Here is a 20193-nt window from a genome sequence, read left to right on the forward strand (position 1 = left end):
CAGCTTTTGTATGTCTGAAAACACCTCTATTTCCCCTTTGTTTTTGTAATGTATTTTTGCCTAGTACAGAATAGGTTGGTGGTTTTTTCTTTCAGGTATTTTAAAGATGTTATTCCACCTTCTTTTCACTTGCACTATTTATTTTTTTTAATTTTTATTTTTTTAAACATCTTTATTGGAGTATAATTGCTTTACAATGGTGTGTTAGTTTCTGCTTTATAACAAAGTGAATCAGTTATACATATACATATGTTCCCATATCTCTTCCCTCTTGTGTCTCCCTCCCTCCCACACTCCCTATCCCACCCCTCTAGATGGTCACAAAGCACCGAGCTGATCTCCCTGTGCTATGCGGCTGCTTCCCACTAGCTATCTATTTTACATTTGGTAGTGTATATATGTCCATGCCACTCTCTCACTTTGTCACAGCTTACCCTTCCCCCTCCCCGTATCCTCAAGTCCATTCTCTAGTAGGTCTGTGTCTTTATTCCCGTCTTACCCCTAGGTTCTTCATGACCTTTTTCCCCCTTAGATTCCATATATATGTGTTAGCATACAGTATTTGTCTTTCTCTTTCTGACTTACTTCACTCTGTATGACAGACTCTAGGTCCATCCACCTCACTACAAATAACTCAGTTTCGTTTCTTTTTATGGCTGGGTAATATTCCATTGTATATATGTGCCACATCTTCTTTATCCACTCATCTGTTGATGGACACTTAGATTGCTTCCATCTCCTGGCTATTGTAAATAGTGCTGCAATGAACATTCTGGTACATGACTCTTTTTGAATTATGGTTTTCTCAGGGTATATGCCCAGTAGTGGGATTGCTAGGTCATATGGTAGTTCTATTTGTAGTTTTTTAAGGAACCTCCATACTGTTCTCCATAGTGGTTGTACCAATTCACATTCCCACCAGCAGTGCAAGAGTGTTCCCTTTTCTCCACACCTTCTCCAGCATTTATTGTTTCTAGATTTTTTGATGATGGCCATTCTGACCGGTGTGAGATGATATCTCATTGTAGCTTCGATTTGCATTTCTTCTAACACATGAAAGAATGCTCAACATCACTTGCACTATTTCTGACAAGAAACTTGACGTCAACCTTGTCATTGTTTCTCTTTTGCAGCATATATTTTTTTCCTTCTGGCTGCTCCTACAATTTTCTCTTTATCACTGGTTTTGAGCAACTTGATTATAATATGCCTTGGGGTAGCTTTATTATGCTTCTTGTGCTTAGGGTTCATTGAGTTTCTTGGATCTGTGGGTTTGTAGTTTTCACTGAGTTTGGCAAGATTTCAGTCATTATTTCTTCAAATATTTTATCTGTTTACCCCCTTTTGCCTCTCCTTTGAGAACTCTAATGCTAGTATATAAGGCTATTTGAAGTTGTTTCACAGCCCACTATGCTCTTTTCTTTCCTTCTTTTTATTCTTTTATCCACCTGGGTTTTTAGATAGTTTCTATTGCTATGCTTACAAGTTAGCTAGTCTTTTCTTCTGCAATATTTAATCTGCCATTAACTCCATCCAGTGTATTTTTCATCTCATGCATTGTAGTTTATTCTCTAAAACTACGATTTGCATCTCTTTTATGTCTCTAGCTTATTGAATGTATGGAATACAGTTATAATAAGTTTCAGTGTCCTCTCTGATAATTCTAACATCTTTGTCAGCTCTGAGTTTGTTTTGATTGATTATTCTCCTTATGGGCTGTGTTTTCCTGTCTCTTGTTATGCTTGACAATCTTTGATCAGGTGTCAAACATTGTGAATTTTACCTTGTTAGTGCTAAATATTTCTGTATTCATATAAATAGTCTTAAGCTTTGTTCTGGGATGCAGTTAAGTTCCTTGGAAATAGTTTGATAGCTTTGAGTCTTGCTTTTATGATTTTTTTAGGCAGGTCCAGAGCAGTGCTAAATCTAGGGATAATTATTCCCTACTATTGAGACAAGACTTCTCTAAGTATGGTGATCAATACTCCATGAACTATGAGTTTTTCTAGTCTGGCTGGTGGGAACAGACATTATTTCCTGCCCCGTGTGAATTCAGAGTACTATTCCCTCTAATCCTTTCAGATGGTTTGTTTCCCAACCTTTTGTAGGTTAGTTCCTCACATATATATTTATTTTTTTTGAGATGGCTGTTCTTTTTTTTTCCATATTCTTTTCCATTATGGTTTATCACAGGATATTGAATATAGTTTCCTGTGCTATACACTAGGACCTTGTTGTTTACCCATTCTCTATATTATAGTTTGCATCTGCTAATCCCAAATTCCTAATCCATCCTTCCCCCACCCCACCCCCTTGGCAGCCACAAGACTGTTCTCTATGTCTGTGAGTCTGTTTCTGTTTCATAGATAAGTTCATTTGTGTTATCTTTTAGATTCTACATATAAGTGATATCCTGTGGTGTTTGTCTTTCTCTGTCTGACTTACTTTACTTAGTATGATAATCTCTAGGTCCATCCATGTTGCTGCAAATGGCGTTATTTCATTCTTTTTTTATGGCTGAGTAGTATTCGATTGTATATATGTACCACATCTTCTTTATCCATTCATCTGTCAGTGGGCATTTAGGTTGTTTCTATGTTTTGGCTATTGTCCTCACATATACTCTTGGATCAGTACTCTGCTGAATACTTCAGGGAGACTCTCTGCAAATTTCTAGGACTCTCCTTGTGAAGCTCTCTGCTCTCTAACATTCTTTTTTAAAAAATTTATTTATTTTTAGCTGCATTGGGTCTTCATTGCTGTGCGTGGGCTTTCTCTGGTTGTGGCGAGCAGGGGCTACTCTTCACTGCGGTGTGCAGGCTTCTCATCGCAGTGGCTTTCCTTATTGCAGAGCACGGGCTCTAGGTGCACAGGCTTCATTAGTTGTAGCACGCGGGCTCAGTAGTTGTGGCTCGTGGGCACAGTAGTTGTGGCTTGCAGGCTCTAGAGCTCAGGCTCAGTAGTTGTGGCACACGGGCTTAGTTGTTCCACGGCATGTGGGATCTTCCCAGACCAGGGCTCAAACCCATGTCCCCTGCATTGGCAGGCAGATTCTTAAACACTGTGCCACCAGGGAAGCCCCTAACCTTCTATCCTTTGAACTTTAGTTGCCTTGGTCTCCCTGGACTCTTAGCTCTGCTTCTTCAACTCAGATTGTCCACTGAGCTCTGCCTCTGGTACCTCTCCCTGTGCCATGGCCTGGCATTTCTTTCAAGGCAGTAAGCTAGGGCAATGGTAGGGCTCACCTCACTTGTCTCCCATCTCTCAGCAATCATTGTGCTTCGTTGCCTGATGTCTAGGATCTTAAAAACTGGTTTCATCTATTTTGTCTTTTTGTTTGTTTGTTGTTGTTATTTCTGGAAGGAGGGTAAATTCAATCCCTGTTACTCCATTTTGGCCAGAAGCAAAAGTCCAGGATTGACTTTAATCAATTTACGTTTTGACCTCCCCCCACCTATTTGGGGGGGACCTAAGTGGTTCAGATGCTAACAGTAATAGGGTTAATTTGGTTTCTGCAATAGGAATCTGTCAAGTAATATATATGTCAACTAGGAGCTTTACTGAGACGCAATGCCAGATGATACGGGTTTCCCCCACTATCTGAAAATAGAGAGTTCCTATGAAACCTTTTGTAAGCTGAAATGGAGTAAAGAAGCAAATACCTTTTTTCATAAAAACGAAAATCCTCTTTGATTTCTTTCAGTTAGTGAAAACAGATATTAATGTAGGTCTTCATAAAATCAAAGTGACATAAAGCAAACATGAAAAGCAGGCGACACTTGTATTTCTTACCTTTTTATCCTTGCTTAGCTGATTTTCCAGCATTGGTCTGTGGGTGTCATATGCTGAATTACAGTTATGCCTCCATCTATGACTAATTTCTGCATTTTCTAATAATCCATAAATTTATATCCTTTAAAATAATGTGACTTTTATTTGTACTCACCTTGGTGAATAGCATCACTTATTACTTTTTCTTGTTGTTTTAAGAGGAACCTTGTTTGGTCAAAAATGACAGTGTCAAATTTCCAGTTAGCAGCAGGAAGAGTACAGAGGCATACAAGTTTTTTTAAGATAGGAGAAGCTGCTGCTTCTAGGAGACAGTATGCTTGGCACTGGCTATCTGCAAAAATAAAAGCATTAAAGGCAGTGTTTTTATAAGGATGGTATGTTCTTTTTGACAAATCAATCATACATGTTACTTCATGGAAACCTGAACTCTATCCAAATTCTTTTCTGAGTTAAAAATCATTAGATTCTATAGAGGCTTATTTTAGGATATTTATTCTAAATAAACTAGTAAAAACACAACAAAAAAAACCCCCTGTAGAATTAATATAATTTTATGGTTATCTTGTTTATTAGACATGATTTATTCAGTGACTAATTTGGCAGGGCAAGTATGAGGAAGAGAATCACAATTTTTTTCTTCTCCCTCCACTATTAGCTTACAACCTTAAGATGAACACATTTATAACAATGACAAATTGTTTTTAGTTTTCACTAGAATATCAATATTTAAAGATCTGCATTGTCATCTAAAGGTCATAAATGAAATTTAGCCAAAAGAATGAAATGATGTTCAAGAACTAGTGTCATATTTCCTTATCGATTTTAATAGTGAGCATGATGTTCTTAAGGGGTCAATGAAAAGAATATTTTTCTTTACAGCAGAACAAATAATTTTAATTGGTATAGGAATCAATAATAACTTATTTACACCACCCTGAAGGTGGGTAAGAGAACAGAGAGGGCAACCATCAACAGTTCATTTTTCCAGGCTGGGAAGAAAAGTCTGAGTGAGGAGTTGCAGTTTGCTGTTCTCTGATGCATGTAGGGAAGCAGCAGTTTAAATGAAGAAAGAAATAACACTTAGTGGACTGGAATAGGGCGATGGGGAGGGAGGGGCAGAGGCAGTGAATAAGGCACTCCAGGTTTGGAAATAACCTGAAAGTAGGACTGGAATGAAGAAATATCTGAAACAAGTGAAGAAAATTACATGGAAAATAAGGTGTGTCCTAGATACCCAGGAAAGGGCTTTCAAATTTACTTAATTTGAATGTATTTAAAAAGCATAATGCATACCTGATGCTTGAATTTCAATGACATTATCTGCTCTTCTTTCCTGATTTGCTTTCTCTAGTGTTTCATTAGTACAAACAATAGGATTTTCTTCTTGAAGAGTTAAAGAATGTTCTTCTTTGTCTTGAAGTTCTAATAAAAATATTAATTTGCATTGTTCAGGGAAACTTAATGTTGATTAAAATGCTCTCTTGTAATATGATCATAATTGTTAAAATTCTTTGAAATGCATCAGTATTAAATTGAGCAACTATTCAGGTCAATGGACTTACAGTGCTGGGTAGGAAGCTGAATGGTAATAAAGGAAGGAACTTTGGCATCAGATCAGTGTTTCAATCCCAGTTCTGACACTAGCCTCAGTTTCCTCATATGTAAAATATTGATTAATATACCTATTTCGAATATTGTTATAAGGTGTTATAAATACCAAGGATGATTCCTCATACCTAAAGGGCACATACTGTTCTACATCATTTCTCTGTGACTGTCCACAGACCCTTCCTCTGTTACTAATTCTCTCCTATGCCCCAAACCCTACCTGTCTCCATCCTTTCTTAATAAGGTCATTTCTTACTACTTACCCTTTAGCTCCCAGGCATTTTCTACAGGAAGCCTTATAAAACTGCCCACTTGGGGCTTCCCTGGTGGCGCAGTGGTTGAGAGTCCGCCTGCCGATGCAGGGGACGCGGGTTCGTGCCCCGGTCTGGGAAGATCCCACATGCCACGGAGCGGCTGGGCCCGTGAGCCATGGCCGCTGAGCCTGCGCGTCCGGGAGAGGCCACAGCAGTGAGAGGCCCGCGTACCGCAAAAAAACCCAAAAAAACTGCCCACTCTACTTCCAGGCCAGCAAAGTGCCTCTCCTTTTTGTTTCCTCAGCACTCGGCATAGTCTCTTGGCACTGACAATGTTGTATGGAAATTATCTGCATGTCTGGTCCACTGTAAGCTTCTCATGGTCAGTAACGTTATCATATTTATCTCTGATATGTGATTTAGTGCCTGGTACACAAGGTTCAATAACTGTAGTTTTCTTCCTTCGTTTGTAAGTATTGTAGAGGGTTAAATATATATATATATATAATTTATTTATGATTAGAGTTATATTAACTAGATTGCAATGTTATCCATTAATAATGATTACAAGATAATTTTAGAAAAACATTGCCATCTTGAAACGTTTGAATATATGAGCTTTAAATACACAGTGAAAAAAAAGAGTAAAATATCCTAAACTAGCTTTTTATTATTTTCAAGTATACTTTTTATTAACTATAAATAATTTAAATAGCTATGATTAAATACTACAAATTATTAGAGTTTTTGAGGGGGCCTAATAAGTTGTAGCATTCTTTCTCACCCCTGTATCAACAAGAAGTAAAATATGTATCAAAATATTACCTCTGTTACTAATAAAAACTAAGTTGGAGAAAGGAGCTTAGTTTGAGAGTCAAAAGAGCTTTTTAATTAAACAACAGAATTAGAGTTACCTACCCTGCCCCAGACTATACTGTACTGGGCCAGGATTCTGCACTATTGGGGAACTGCTTGGGAAAGATTCATGACATAGAGAAGCAGAGGAGAATGCCTGTTACTTGTGAGGCAGCTCATTCCTACAAGCTTATGCCCAATTTATTCTTTTTCAAATTTACAATACAGATAATTAATTCCAGTGCCTCTGGGGAGAACACATTAAAGGGCAAAGAGGCCAGGAACATAATACTATAGAGAAAAAATCAGGAGTACAGAGCATTCCCACCTAACATCAGTATTCCTTTAATTGTTTAATTAATGGCTAACTTTTAAAATAAGAAAATACTCTTTTTATCTTTGTCTCCTTTCTTGTTGCTTTCTCTCATTTTCTGTTGCCAATATACCTTGTTACAAGACATCATCACAAGTATGAAAACCAGAAAAGGGTGTCAGTGCTAATTTTGGATTGGTTTCCTTTTTTTTGTTGTTTTCTGGCCTCAAATGTGAATAGAATCTGAAAACATTCACAAACCTGAAAAAAACAAATCTTTAAAAAATTCCTATTTATGCATCACATTCATAAGATAATTCTTTATATTTTGCTCATTCTTTCATGTAGAAATTATACTCTGAATTATGGTGCAAATTGGTTAGAAAGATCTGTTACATATAGAATTGTCACCTAACAAGGTAAGTTATAATGCGGTCAAACAATTACACAAAAAGAAACTTTATGACAAATATATATAAACATAAAGGGTCACAAAATTCTGAGATCTTTAAATACTTTTCTGAATTTTTGTTGAATTTTTCATTGTGAAAATGCACTGATGGACAAAGTAATATAACTTTATATAGATCTATAAAAGACTGTCATATCATGCTGCACACAAAGAACAAGCATTCTTTTCTGCTTTTCTATGTCATGACTTTTTCCCAAGCAGCTCCCCAGCCATGGGGAATCCTGGCCCAGTCCAGCATAGTCTGGGTCTGGGTAGGTACTCTGCCCAATTCTGGTGTTTAGTTAGCAAGCTCATTGGACTCTCAACCTAATTTCTGGTATATATTTTACTTCCTGTCTTATTTTACAGTTTATTCAGGGGCAACACCTTGTGTACATTAACAGTATCAATACATAGGACAGTAAGACCTAGGTATACTCTAACTCTCACAAATAAATATTTTTGTACTTATTTCATTTGGGTAAGCTGTGTCAAACACATTCTAGAATACTAGAATTTTTTTTTTTACCAGAAGTGAAATGATATGACACATTATACTACTTTGATATGTTTATAAGCGATGAATGTAAAACAGTTACAACTCAAACAGAAACTCTTTGATAAAGTTAAAAAGAGTAATAGGCAATGAAACAGGCAAAAGGTTCTTAAGTACACATTAAAATACAAGTTAAAATATGGAGGTAGAACTGTGAGCTAAAAGAGAAAAAAGAATGGCAGAATGATCAGCAAAAGTTAGAAATGTTATGAATCTGTATGACCAAGTTGTAGAAAATGAGTTTTTACAAATAGTGGCTTTTCTTAAAAGTTCAAATGCACTTTTAAATTTTTTGGAAAATACATATCTATATCTATATCTGTATATCCCATATCTATCTCCGTATATAATGTGTCATGAATCAATGACATTTTCTTTGAAGAATAATGTGTTTTATCTGAAGAGCTTTATTTCTTTACCTTCTATAATAAATTATACATTTAGTCCTTGAAGCTATCATACCTACACCAAAATATTAAATTACTCACCGTCTTTTCCATCATTGTCTGTGACTTCAGTCTTTGAGGTGCAAGTCTTATACTTATTTCGCAGCATAATAAAGTCATTCAAAAGGTCCAAATTATTCTCCTGTTTTTTACCATGTTTAAAAGATGCTTCTTCAATTTTGGAAGAGGAAGATGATTCAGTAGATGGTACTGTGCTGTCAAGTTCCAAGTAATCTTTATTTTCTTTAGTTCGGATTATTCTATAACCTAGTTCTAGGTCAATCTTTGGCTTTTCTTCTTTTCGTGGTCTTTCAACAGCAACATATTCATCAGAAAAATACGAGTCTGTTACTGCTTTTGACAGAGGTGGAGTCTTTTGTGAAGGTGATAAATGATCATTTGTAGATATCTCAATAAGTTTAATAGGCGAGGAACAACTTTTATGTTCTAGCCATGCTGAAAACAGAAAATGAAAACATCCAATGACTTTCATGCCTAAATGAATGTTCTACTAGGGTATTAAGATAACCTTTAGTTCTGGGTTCTTATTAATATAATTTGATCCTTATGAGTACTTTGTTTATTGCTTTTAAAATCAATTTTTCGTCTGAATAAAATAAATTTTTAAAGGATAAAAATTCAGCACCTCTTTTTCCTATTACTGGAGCTAAGGTTACTGAGCAAAGAAATATTTCCAGACTGTTGTCAATAGTCTAACAACAAGTCATAGCCTTGGAGCTATCATACCTACAGTTATTCTAAGGGTCAAAAACTTACATACAAAACAAGCCACAGACCAGAAGAAAATACTTGTAATACATATACTTTAAAAAAGACTGTATCGGGCTTCCCTGGTGGCGCAGTGGTTGAGAGTCCGCCTGCCGATGCAGGGGACAAGGGTTGGTGTCCCGGTCCGGGAGGATCCCACATGCCTTGGAGCGGCTGGGCCCGTGAGCCATGGCCGCTGGGCCTGAGCGCCCGGAGCCTGTGCTCCGCAATGGGAGAGGCCACAACTGTGAGAGGCCCGCGTACCGTAAAAAAAAAAAAAAGACCGTATCCAAAATATTTGAAGAACTGTTATAATATTTTAAAAGAAAGTCAATTAAAAATTTGACAAAATATTTGATCAATACTTCATATAAGATATGCACATGCTGCAATATGGATGAATCTTGAAAACATGCTAAATGAAAGCAGTCACGAAAGACCACATATTGTATGATTCCATTTCTATGGCACATACAGAACAGACAAATCTATAAAGACAGAATGGGAGTGACTGCTAATGGGTACAAGATTCCTTTTGGGGGAGGATTAAAATCTCCTAAAATTGATTGTGGTGATGATTATACCTCTCTGTGAATATACTAACTTTGAATGGTAATTCAATGGTTTTTAGTGTATTCACAGAGAGGTATATACTTTTTTTTTTTTTTTTCGGTACGCGGGCCTCGCACTGTTGTGGCCTCTCCCGTTGTGGAGCACAGGCTCCGGACGTGCAGGCTCAGCAGCCATGGCACACGGGCCCAGTTGCTCCGCGGCATGTGGGATCTTCCCGGACCGGGGCACGAACCCATGTCCCCTGCATCGGCAGGCGGACTCTCAACGACTGCGCCACCAGGGAAGCCCGAGAGGTATATACTTTTAATGGGTGAATTATATGGTATGTGAATTACATGTCCATAAAGCTATTATATATTTTTTAAAAGAAGGTATAAATATAGCCAATGAGCTTGTAAAAAGATGGTCATCGTCATTAATTATCAGGAAAATACAAATTAAAACCACAATGAGATACCACAACATACCCATCAAAAGGGCTAAAATTTAAGATTTTCAATGCCAAGAGTTGGCAAGGATATAGAGTAACTGAAACCCTCACACATTGCTGGTGTAAATGTAAAACAGAGCAACCACTTTGGAAAAAAGTAGTTTCTTAAAGAGTTAAACATACACCTACCATAAAACCTAACAGTTATACTCCTAGATATTCACTGAAGAGAAATGATAACAAATGTCCACAAAAAGACTTCTACAAGAATATTCATAGCAGTTTTATTCATAACAGTAAAAACCTAGAAAAAAATCCAGGAGAATTGATAAACAAACCTTGGTACATCCATATAATGAAAAATTCCTCAGTAATAAAAAAGAAATGAACTACAGATACACACAACATCATGAGTGAATCTCAAAAATGTTATTCTGAGTAGAAGGCAGACACAAAAGAGTTCATACTGTATGATTCCATAAATGAAATTCCAGAACAAGGGAAACTAATATATAGTGACAGAAAGTAGACCAGTGGTTACTTGAAGTCAGGGGTGAAGGTTGGTAGGGGAGAAGGGTGGGATAGAAGGAGAATCACTATAGAATGCAATGGAGCACAAGGGAACTTCCTGGTGATAGAAATATTTTATATCTTAATGGTGGTGATAGTTTCATGGTATAAAAATACATGTGTCAAAATTCATTAAACTGTACAGTTAGAACAAGTGCATTTTATTATATGTAAATTATACTTCAAAGTTTATTTGAAAAAAACATAAGTGCCTTATAGGCCAGCTAAATATGTAAATGAGCGAAGTACAGGGCCAGTGCTTAAATCATAATCTTTGGGAAGATAGATTGTTTTTTTCTTCCAAAATGTGGTCTATAAATTTTTTTGCTTTTGCTTTTATTAGAGATACTGGTATCGGAAACATTTTACTTTTCTCTTAACTATTATAAATATAAGACAAAAGTACAAGAGTAATGCTAAATACCAACCAATACCTGGCCTCAATTTGTGAGTGCTGGGAACTACGGTGAACTGGAGGGTGCATGGTCTGTCTAAATGGTGAGCTACTACCAGCCCTAACCACTTGTTGCCATGTGAGAATCTGAGTCTGATTTTTGGAATTTTAAAGACAATTTCAAAATACAGATCAGTTTCGTACAACCCTCCAAATTTTAAATGCTGGTAACTAATTAAAATACCATATGGGTCAACAGTACGTGGGCTGAACAGGATCTGAGTGCTACCAATTCGCAACCTCCAAGATATTTTCTAGAGATATTCTGGAGTGTTTAGTAGGTAAATAGGAACTGTTTACTATTTCACTTTTCTGATTATTTTCCTCTACTACTCTCTTTAACCACCCCTATCCTGACAATGTGGCCATGGGCTCCTGATAAAGTTATTGCTTTTTAAACTTCCGGATGAAACTTCGGGATTCATAATTCTACTAGATAACAAGATGAGTTATATGTTTCATTTTAACCTCAATATAGTTATATATCATAATAAAGATTATACATAATTTTATAGATTTAATACATTATTAAGGATATTGGAAGACTCCATAAAATCATCTTTTCTCTTTTCTTTGTCTCACAATCTGACCTCATCTCTTTTAAAATTCTTCTTCTACCATGGGTAACCATCTGGGTCTTAGGATAGGCTGGTGTGCATTTGCTTGACATAGTCTGTTTATCTACCCTCTTTTCTACCACATCCAAAGCCCTCTGTCTTCTGTCTTTGAAACATCCCTTGATAACAATTCTCACCCCAATTCGTATTTCCTTAGAGCAGTCTTCCAACGTACACAATAATGTCTAAAATTCACTTCTTAAAAAAATTTTATTTACTTAATTATTTTTGGCTGCATTGGGTCTTTGTTGCTGTGCGTGGGCTTTCTCTAGTTGCGGCAAGTGGGGGCTACTCTTCGTTGTGGTGCACGAGCTTCTCATTGTGGTGGCTTCTCTCGTTGTGAAGCACGGGCTCTAGGCACGTGGGCTTCAGTAGTTGTGGCATGTGGGCTCAGTAGTTGTGGTGCACGGGCTTAGTTGCTCTGCGGCATGTGGGATCTTCCCGGACCAGGGCTCGAACCCGTGTCCCCTGCATTGGCAGGCGGATTCTTAACCACTGCACCACCAGGAAAGTCCCTAAAATTCACTTTTAAATATATTTATTTACTCTGTAATAAAATAAAAGTAAACTTCCCCAGCTCCTTTAAAAGCTAAATTTATTAACTATTGCACAAACTGATTTTAAAACAATACGTATTGAAAACAATACGTATTTAAAACAATACATATTTCAAAAAGGTATAATTGAGTCTAAGTATGTTCCATTTACTATAATGGCATACATAGCAACCAAAATAACTCAAAAGAGGAGGGGGAGTGGCCAAGATGGTGGAGCAGGAACACCCTGAGCTCACCTCCACCCATGGGCACACCAAAATTAGTACAACTATTTGCAGGGCAACTATTGATGAGAAAGACCTGAAGACTAGAAGAAAAAGATCTTCTACAACTAAAGATATAAAGAAGAAACCACAACGAGACAGAGAGGAGGGGTGGAGACAGAGTATAGTCGACACCCATACCCCCCCCGCCAGGTGGGTGACCCACAAATGGGAGGATAATTACAGAGGTTAATTGCAGAGGTTCTCTCCAAAGAGTAAGGGGTCCGAGCCCCACATAGGCTTTCATGGCTGGGGTCATGCACCAGGAGGACGAGCCCCCAGAACATTTGACTTTGAAGACCACAAGGGCTTAATTTGGGGAGAGCAGGAGAGCTGTAGGAAAGAGTCTCCACTCTCAAAGGAGGCACACAAAATCTCACTCATCCTGAGACCCAGGGCAGAAGCAGTACTTTGAAAGGAGCCTGGATCAGACCCACCAGCTGATCTTGGAGAGATTTCCAAAAAGGCCAGCGGCAATTGGAGCTCACTCCGGGGACACAGAAATTGGCAGTAGCCATTTTTTGGGAGCTCATTCTGCCATGAGGATTCTGGTGATGGCAAGTGCCATTTTGGAATCCTCCCTCTAGCTTATTAGCACTGGGACTGGCCCCACCCATCAGCCTGTCAACTAGTACTGGGACGCCTCAGGTCAACCAGCTAGCTGCGTGGGGACACAGCCCCACCCACCAGCAGGCACCCCTGAACCCCTAGCCACCCTGGGACCTGGTCCTGCCCACCAGAAGGCCCAGGACCCATTCCTGCCCACCAGTGGCTGGACAACAGCCCCAGAATCTCCTAGGCGTCAGCCCTGCCCACCAGCAGGCCAATACCAGCTATGACACCCCAGGACCCTGCAGCCAGAGACCCCAGCACCTGTCTCCACCTATCAGTGGGTGGGCACTAGCCCTGGATCCCTTGAGTCCCACTGCCACCCCCTAGTAGGCTAATGTCAGCTCTGGGACACCTTGGCCCCTCAGCCAGCCACCTCAGGGTCTGACCCCACCCACCAGCTGGCAGACATCAGCTTCAGGACACCCCAGGCCCCTGAAGTGTCAAAAACCAACCCCACCTACCAGCAGGCTGACACTAGATCTGTGACCCCCAGGTCTATAACCAGCCATCCTGGGACCTGGCTTTGCCCATAAGTGGGCCAGCAGTAGCCCCGGGGGCCCCCAGAGCTCCAGCCACCTTGTGACCCAGCCCCGCCCACTAGTAGCCCGCAGCCTCCACACAAGGGCAGGGCTTCGCAACCAACTGGACAAGGGGCCAGCCACGCCTATCAGACCACTCACATTAGTCAGTCTGCCACAACAGAAGTGCCTAGACAGCCCACATAAGAGGCACCCCTAGTGCATATAGCTCTGGTGGCCAGAGGGGAGTGTGCTGCTAGGACACATACGACATCTCCTACAAAAGACCACTTCTACAAGACTGGGAAACATACCCAACCTACCACGCATATAGAAATAAAAACTGTGAATCAGGCAAAATGAGGGGACAGAGGACTATGCTCCAAATGAAGGAACAAGATAAAACCCCAGAAGAAGAACTAAGTGAAGTGAAGATAAGCAATCTACCCAATAAAGAGTTCAAGGTAATAATCATAAATATGCTCAAAGAACTTGGGAGAACATAAAGTTCCTAGAAGAAGAAAAAAAATTAACTCAAAAGACATTTTTGTCTTCTTAAATTATACAAGTAAAAAACCCTTAATGAGTAAACTTTTTGGTAACAAAGGAAGATTTTCTATTGTTGAAGAGAGATTACTAGATATGATTGAACACTTAAAGCTCAGCTGTCAGGCTGAAAAATAACAGTGCTGGTTTGTATCTAGGCTGATGTAAACAGAAAATGGGCTAGAAATTAATCATTTATAAAAGAAAACAAAGACACTAATTGAAAATGGCTAGACATTTAAAGCTGAGACTATAGAATTTTAGGACAGAAAGAGATTTAATGATTAGCTAGTCAAACTTCCTCATTTTTTCAAGGAAGAAAATGAGGCTTAGTGAAGGTCGAAGTTATAAATACTGGCGGAGCCAGAGCTATATTTAATGTTGGAATTTAGTTTTATTTTCCCAATAACCTAGCGGAAAGCCAGTATCTAACATCTCATTCTGAAAATGTTTACACGAGTGATATTTACTATTACATACTTACATTTTAATTGAAGCACATTGGTAGGCAAAAATGTCTCCAGTTTACTATCATCAGAAGATAGATTATGATACAGATATGTACTTAGATGTTCCAAAGTTTCTGTCATTATCAGATTTAGTCCTGCTTGTTTCCACCACTCTGTATTTTCAGGATTAACCACAAGGCTTTCTTCTTCAATAGAAAATATCTTTTTAAAATCTACAACTGAATATAGACTGTTGGGCTCTCCAGCTCTTGGCACTTAAAAAACCACAACAAACCAAAAAACAAATAGTGAGAAACAGTCCACAGGGCAAAAAAGATAAAAAAACACAATAAACAGAACCACACTGGAAATTTCTTACAAAATAGATTTTTACAAATTAGAAAAAAACTAAAATAAAGTTATGTCTAGTATTTCATCTTCAAGATGCTAATATTTGTAAAAGTCCAAAATATTATAGCAATAGAAGTTACATAAAGGTTTATTTCAACTTACAGAAATATCATGAAGTTAAAATTATTCTACTATTTAGGAGATGGAACTATTATTTTGTTTGACCATTTTAGTAATCACTAAATTAATACATTCGACAATATTTTGAAGAGTTAACGTAAGATTTATTAAATCAGAAATTCCAATTCATTATAATAAGCCTAAACAAGATGATATATTTTATCAGATTTTTATGGTGACTATAATTTTAAATATTTTGACACAGAACTTTCTGCTTCATTACTTTTTAGCCTAAGTAGGGACACAGAATATTGTATGGAGGAACTGAAGTAGCACAACTACTTAATATTATTAACTGCATTACAAGCCTCAACCCAAAATTAGGATTATAAATTTTGAAATCCTAATTTTGGAATGGTGCTTTTTATAATGACAGTATTTTCAATAATAATAATACTGACAATACATTTCTACTGATTGTACCTTTTATCTATACTTTCTATTTAGCATTCAAAATCAATTAACCTTTACCTCTAAACAAAAATGGATTCAAAGAGCTTCTGCAGCTTTCTGATTGCCACACCATACAGTATTTGTTAGCTGATTCTTCAGCAATAAGCAAACTACTGAAAAAGAAGAGTTAAAGTTTAATTTATTAATTATATTGTCTTTTTGCATAATAAAATTTCAAGAAAAGTATTTTTCTAAGTATTTTCTACACTCAAAAGCATGTCAAAAATGAACTCTATTTTAGGGCTTCCCTAGTGGCGCAGTGGTTAAGAATCCGCCTGCCAATGCAGGGGACACGGATTCCAGCCCTGGTCCGGGAAGATCCCACATGCCGTGGAGCAACTAAGTCCATATGCCACAACTACTGAGCCCATGCGCCACAACTACTGAAGCCTGCGCGCCTAGAGGCTGTGCTCCGCAACAAGAGAACCACCTCAATGAGAAGCCCACGCACCGCGATGAGGAGTAGCCCCCGCTCATCACAACTAGAGAAAGCCCACGTGCAGCAACAAAGACCCAATGCAGCCAAAAATAAAATAAATAAATTTATTTTAAAAAAATGAACTTTATTTTATAAATGTGTAAACTGAAGTAGAGAGTTCCACAGACCAAATTTCAAATGCTTACTTCCTCCTACCCTAGGAAGGTTTGTCAGTTTGTCAGCTCCCTAACTGCTCCTGCTTTCCTGTAACTTACTTCTACTTCCTTCCATTTCCTTCAGTGGAAGCTGGAGCCAGAGGGGGCTGACTTGGGAGGGTTTTAGCGTTTCCTTCCGTAAACCATGCTAGCACCAACACTATAAGCCACCCAAAATAAAAATGCAATTTACATAAAATTATCTTGCTTACCATACAAAATGGTAGCTTCAACACAAATTTTTATAAAATCGCTGTCCCCACCAAGTCCATTCTAAACAGAATTTCTGGAGCTTCTACTGGCTGAGGATCAGAACTATGAAAAAGTTCTGTCTGCTCTATCTTCTCAGGAAGTGACAGGTCCTAAAGTTTAGTTCAAGTCCTTCAGTCTTGTGTGTGAGTGAGTGATGTCTGTCTGTTTGTGTGTTTTGGGTGCTGAGGAGAGAAGGAAGTATGTACGACAAGCAGTGTAAATCAGTAAATACTGTTTATTAGTAGGTATGAAGTTATTAGCCTTGGTAGGGAAGAGACCATTAATTCACAAACCCTTTAATCTATGCCCCAAACCTCCCACTCCCTCCTAAGTGAGAATTGTATTTTGTTTCTCTGTTCATATGGAGCATACATGAGCATGCCAATTGTAGGTACTGCTAGTTAAATTGACAGTTCTGAGTAGTAGCAGACAACTAAGTCTTACGTCTAAACCATCCAATTTACCCACATAATCAAAAAATCTGGCATGTGGTGGCAATATTTGAGAATCTAGACAATTCTTCAACCTTACCAAGGTCTCTTTGACAACTAGACACCTCATATTGTAGGCGATTATTTTAAAGTGAAAGGAAGAGAAAATATTTAGGCAAGCCATGCTCAGCAGAAGACAATAATATAGACAAATATTCTCATTCCTTTTTTTTTTGGCTGCACTGCGTAGCATAAAGCTATCTTAGCTCTCCAACCAGGGATTGAATCCGTGCCCCCTGCAGTGGAAGCGTGGTGTCTTACCCACTGGACCGCCAGAGAAGTCCCTATTCTCATTCTTAATGGAGCTTTCTGAAGATATGTCTGAATTTGATATCTTCTTTGTTCATGTATAGAAATATATTCACGATTCAGTAATCAGTGTGGAAATAAAGACGTAATGCCACACAGACTTTTCTTTTTAGCACCATAAAATCTAGCATAGAGTTTTATATGTAGCAGGAACTCAGAATATTTGTTAACTGGGCATACCTCCAGCCAAAATGTTGTGTTCTGAAATAAAAGTAATTAGGGCCATAAAAGCAAGTTAAGAGTGTAATAACATTACATATTATTTTTCCTTTCTGTTTTTCTTAAAACACTTTTTCTCTTTGTTTTTAGTTTCACAGTTGAGGTGTAAATCTATTTTTTAAATAGGGATTTTTAAGTTTTTGTATTCATGAACTAATGGAAACTATTTACATTTTGCCAGTGATGAGACAATTCCTTTAAGTTGTTTCAAATGGCCCTGGAACCTTTGGCTAATCTATTTATTTATTTTTTAGGTTCACTAAATTTATTTTAAAAATCATAAAACGTGTCTTACAAAAGAGCATTACATTCTGCACACTGCTCTGACTAGATGCCAGGGACATATGGACTATTGCTACTTTTCCTCCCTGTCCCACCCCGCAAATGTTACAGTGACCACAAAGCAAAGTGTTCACAATAATTACATGGGGGGATTTTTTTTTTAAACCACCACCAATAAGCAAAATTTAAAATTCACTCACTCTGCTGCTGTTTCAAAATTTCAGGGTTTTTGCACACCCTCCCCAACCCCCCCACCCGTTTGTAAGGAACTGAAACATTACATCTGGTGAACAGCAAAGATTTCACTACACCTCAAATGCAGAACACCTATGAAGCAGAGGAATGTTGGCTTTTTAAACAAAAGCAGATAAAAAAAAAATGCAGGACTCCTTCAGTTCTTCACTAGTCTTAGAAAAACTTTCCAGAATACTACTTCACACTGTTCTGCAGCAAATCCTGTGCATTCTGTATCTGGGCCCGTGTTCCTGTAATGGTAATGATCTGATCTTCGGACTCTTCTAAAGGCTCATCAATTTTGATCAAAGCTCCTGACCCATGACGGGTTTGTTTAATCCACTGACTACCTTTGCCAATAATAGATCCAGCCAGATCTTTGGGAACAGTTACTTGTGTAGTAATAATAGGTCCACCAAGATCACCATACGAGCCACGACCCCTAGCATAGGAAAAATCGCATCCAGAGCCACCCTGTGGTTCATAAGCCATCTGCCACTGTGATGGGCTCCATGTATCTACTGCAGAGTCCCAGGTTTCATCAGCACTGAAACCAACCACGCCATCATAACGGTCTCCAGGTCTCCCTCTTCTGTCATAGGCCATTAGATCTCCTTCTCTAGGTGGTGGTGGTGGAGGAAGAAGAAGATTCCGAGCTCTGCCACCACCCACGCCCCCTTGTCCAGGAGGAGGTGGAGGAGGTCCTCGGCGAGGGCTCCTATCATCATAATCTCTTCTGGATGGAGGCATGGGACGCCCACACCGACCAGGAGGCATTCTGTCAAAACCACCTTTTCCCCACATGGGAAACCCACGGGACATCCACAACAGTCATCAAACATCATTGTAAAACCACCATAATCATAGGTTTCATTGTAAAAATTGGTATCATAAGGCTGAGCACGTCCTTTGATGGGAGACTCTGATATAAGATCAAGGATGATCTTTATGCACTCTACAACCATATCAGGTTTTCCTCCAATAAGAACGACTCTGTCAGTGGAATGAGGACAACATTCCTGGAAAAGCTTGATTGTTGTCTGAGTGTTCTCTTGAAGTTCTTTGATTTTAGCACCTTTGACCCCAATAATTCCTCCAGCCAGACTCTGATGGATCAACAGTCTCAATTCGCAGTCAAAGTCACTTCCTTTATAGTGTTGGTAATTTAAGCATTCCACAGCATTAGATCTGAGCGGGACCTGGCTGGTTGCAGTGGGTGATGGCAAATGCAGGCCCTCTTCCAAGGTAGGGATGATTTTCTTCAGAATTTCTCCAATTGTTTCAATACCAGCACTGATACTCAATATGCGCTCAGGGCCACTGCTGTCTGGGACTGAAACACTGGCATTGTAGTCTGTACGGAGAGCCTTAATATTCTTGCCTCCTTTTCCAATCACTTCCCCAGGATTCTTGCTCTGAAGCAGAATGCGTAATTCAACCCTCTCATCAGTGTTTCTAGATCTTTTAAGAGCTTGTTCGTCTTCCATATCTTCAGCAGGGCGTTTACCAAATTCGCCATTGGTTCCGGTGTTGGGAAAGGTTTCCTCTGGCTGTTCAGTTTCCATTTTCTTGTATTAAAGGGACACAACAATCAGTTATTAAATATATCCTTGCAGGGCAGAACTGAAGTGTTCTGGGCAGGACCAACTGACACCCTAGTGCTGCAGTAGCCAGGCAAGGCTACTGTCCCTATGCCGTCCCTATGCTGCCTCAGCCGGTCACAGCTAGACAGAGAATGAGCATAGGCTTTTAAGGAGCATAACGCTTTGAACAAGTGTTAGAAGTCTTTTTGTTTGCTTCTTTTTATGGCTGAGTAATATTCCTTTGTATATATATATATATATATATATATGCCACATCTTCTTTATCCATTCATCTGTCAATGGACACATGTTGTTTCCATGTCCTGGCTATTGTAAATAGTGCTGCAATGAACATTGTGGTACATGACTCTTTTTTTTTTAAAACATCTTTATTGGAGTATGATTGCTTTACAATAGTGTGTTAGTTTCTGCTTTATAACAAAGTGAATCAGTTATACATATACATATGTCCCCATATCCCTCCCTCCCACACTCCCTATCCCACCCCTGTAGGTGGTCACAAAGCACCGAGCTGATCTCCCTGTGCTATGTGGCTGCTTCCCACTAGCTATCT

At 38.7% G+C, this 20193-nt stretch overlaps 1 protein-coding gene and 1 pseudogene across 3 annotated transcripts in view; both read right to left on the bottom strand.

The window, feature by feature from the left end:
* SHOC1 (shortage in chiasmata 1) overlaps window positions 1-20193 on the bottom strand; it is an 84776-nt gene that overhangs the window by 40545 nt on the left and 24038 nt on the right. For 2 of the 3 annotated variants that reach the window (XM_029201472.1, XM_029201473.1), the window contains 5 exons: window positions 15635-15729; window positions 14668-14907; window positions 8318-8731; window positions 5086-5205; window positions 3947-4123 (listed from right to left, as the gene is read on the bottom strand). In XM_029201472.1, coding sequence (XP_029057305.1) covers window positions 3947-4123; window positions 5086-5205; window positions 8318-8731; window positions 14668-14907; window positions 15635-15729 — 1046 coding nt within the window. Of the gene's footprint in view, window positions 1-3946; window positions 4124-5085; window positions 5215-8317; window positions 8732-14667; window positions 14908-15634; window positions 15730-20193 lie in introns of all 3 variants that reach the window. The other variant, XM_029201471.1, reaches the window with a different exon arrangement.
* Window positions 18211-19631, bottom strand: LOC114883633 (annotated as a pseudogene).

The sequence above is a fragment of the Monodon monoceros genome, unplaced genomic scaffold (genome assembly GCF_005190385.1).
Source record: "Monodon monoceros isolate NGI ecotype Baffin Bay Population unplaced genomic scaffold, NGI_Narwhal_1 Super_Scaffold_5, whole genome shotgun sequence".
NCBI classification, from domain to species: Eukaryota; Metazoa; Chordata; class Mammalia; order Artiodactyla; family Monodontidae; genus Monodon; species Monodon monoceros.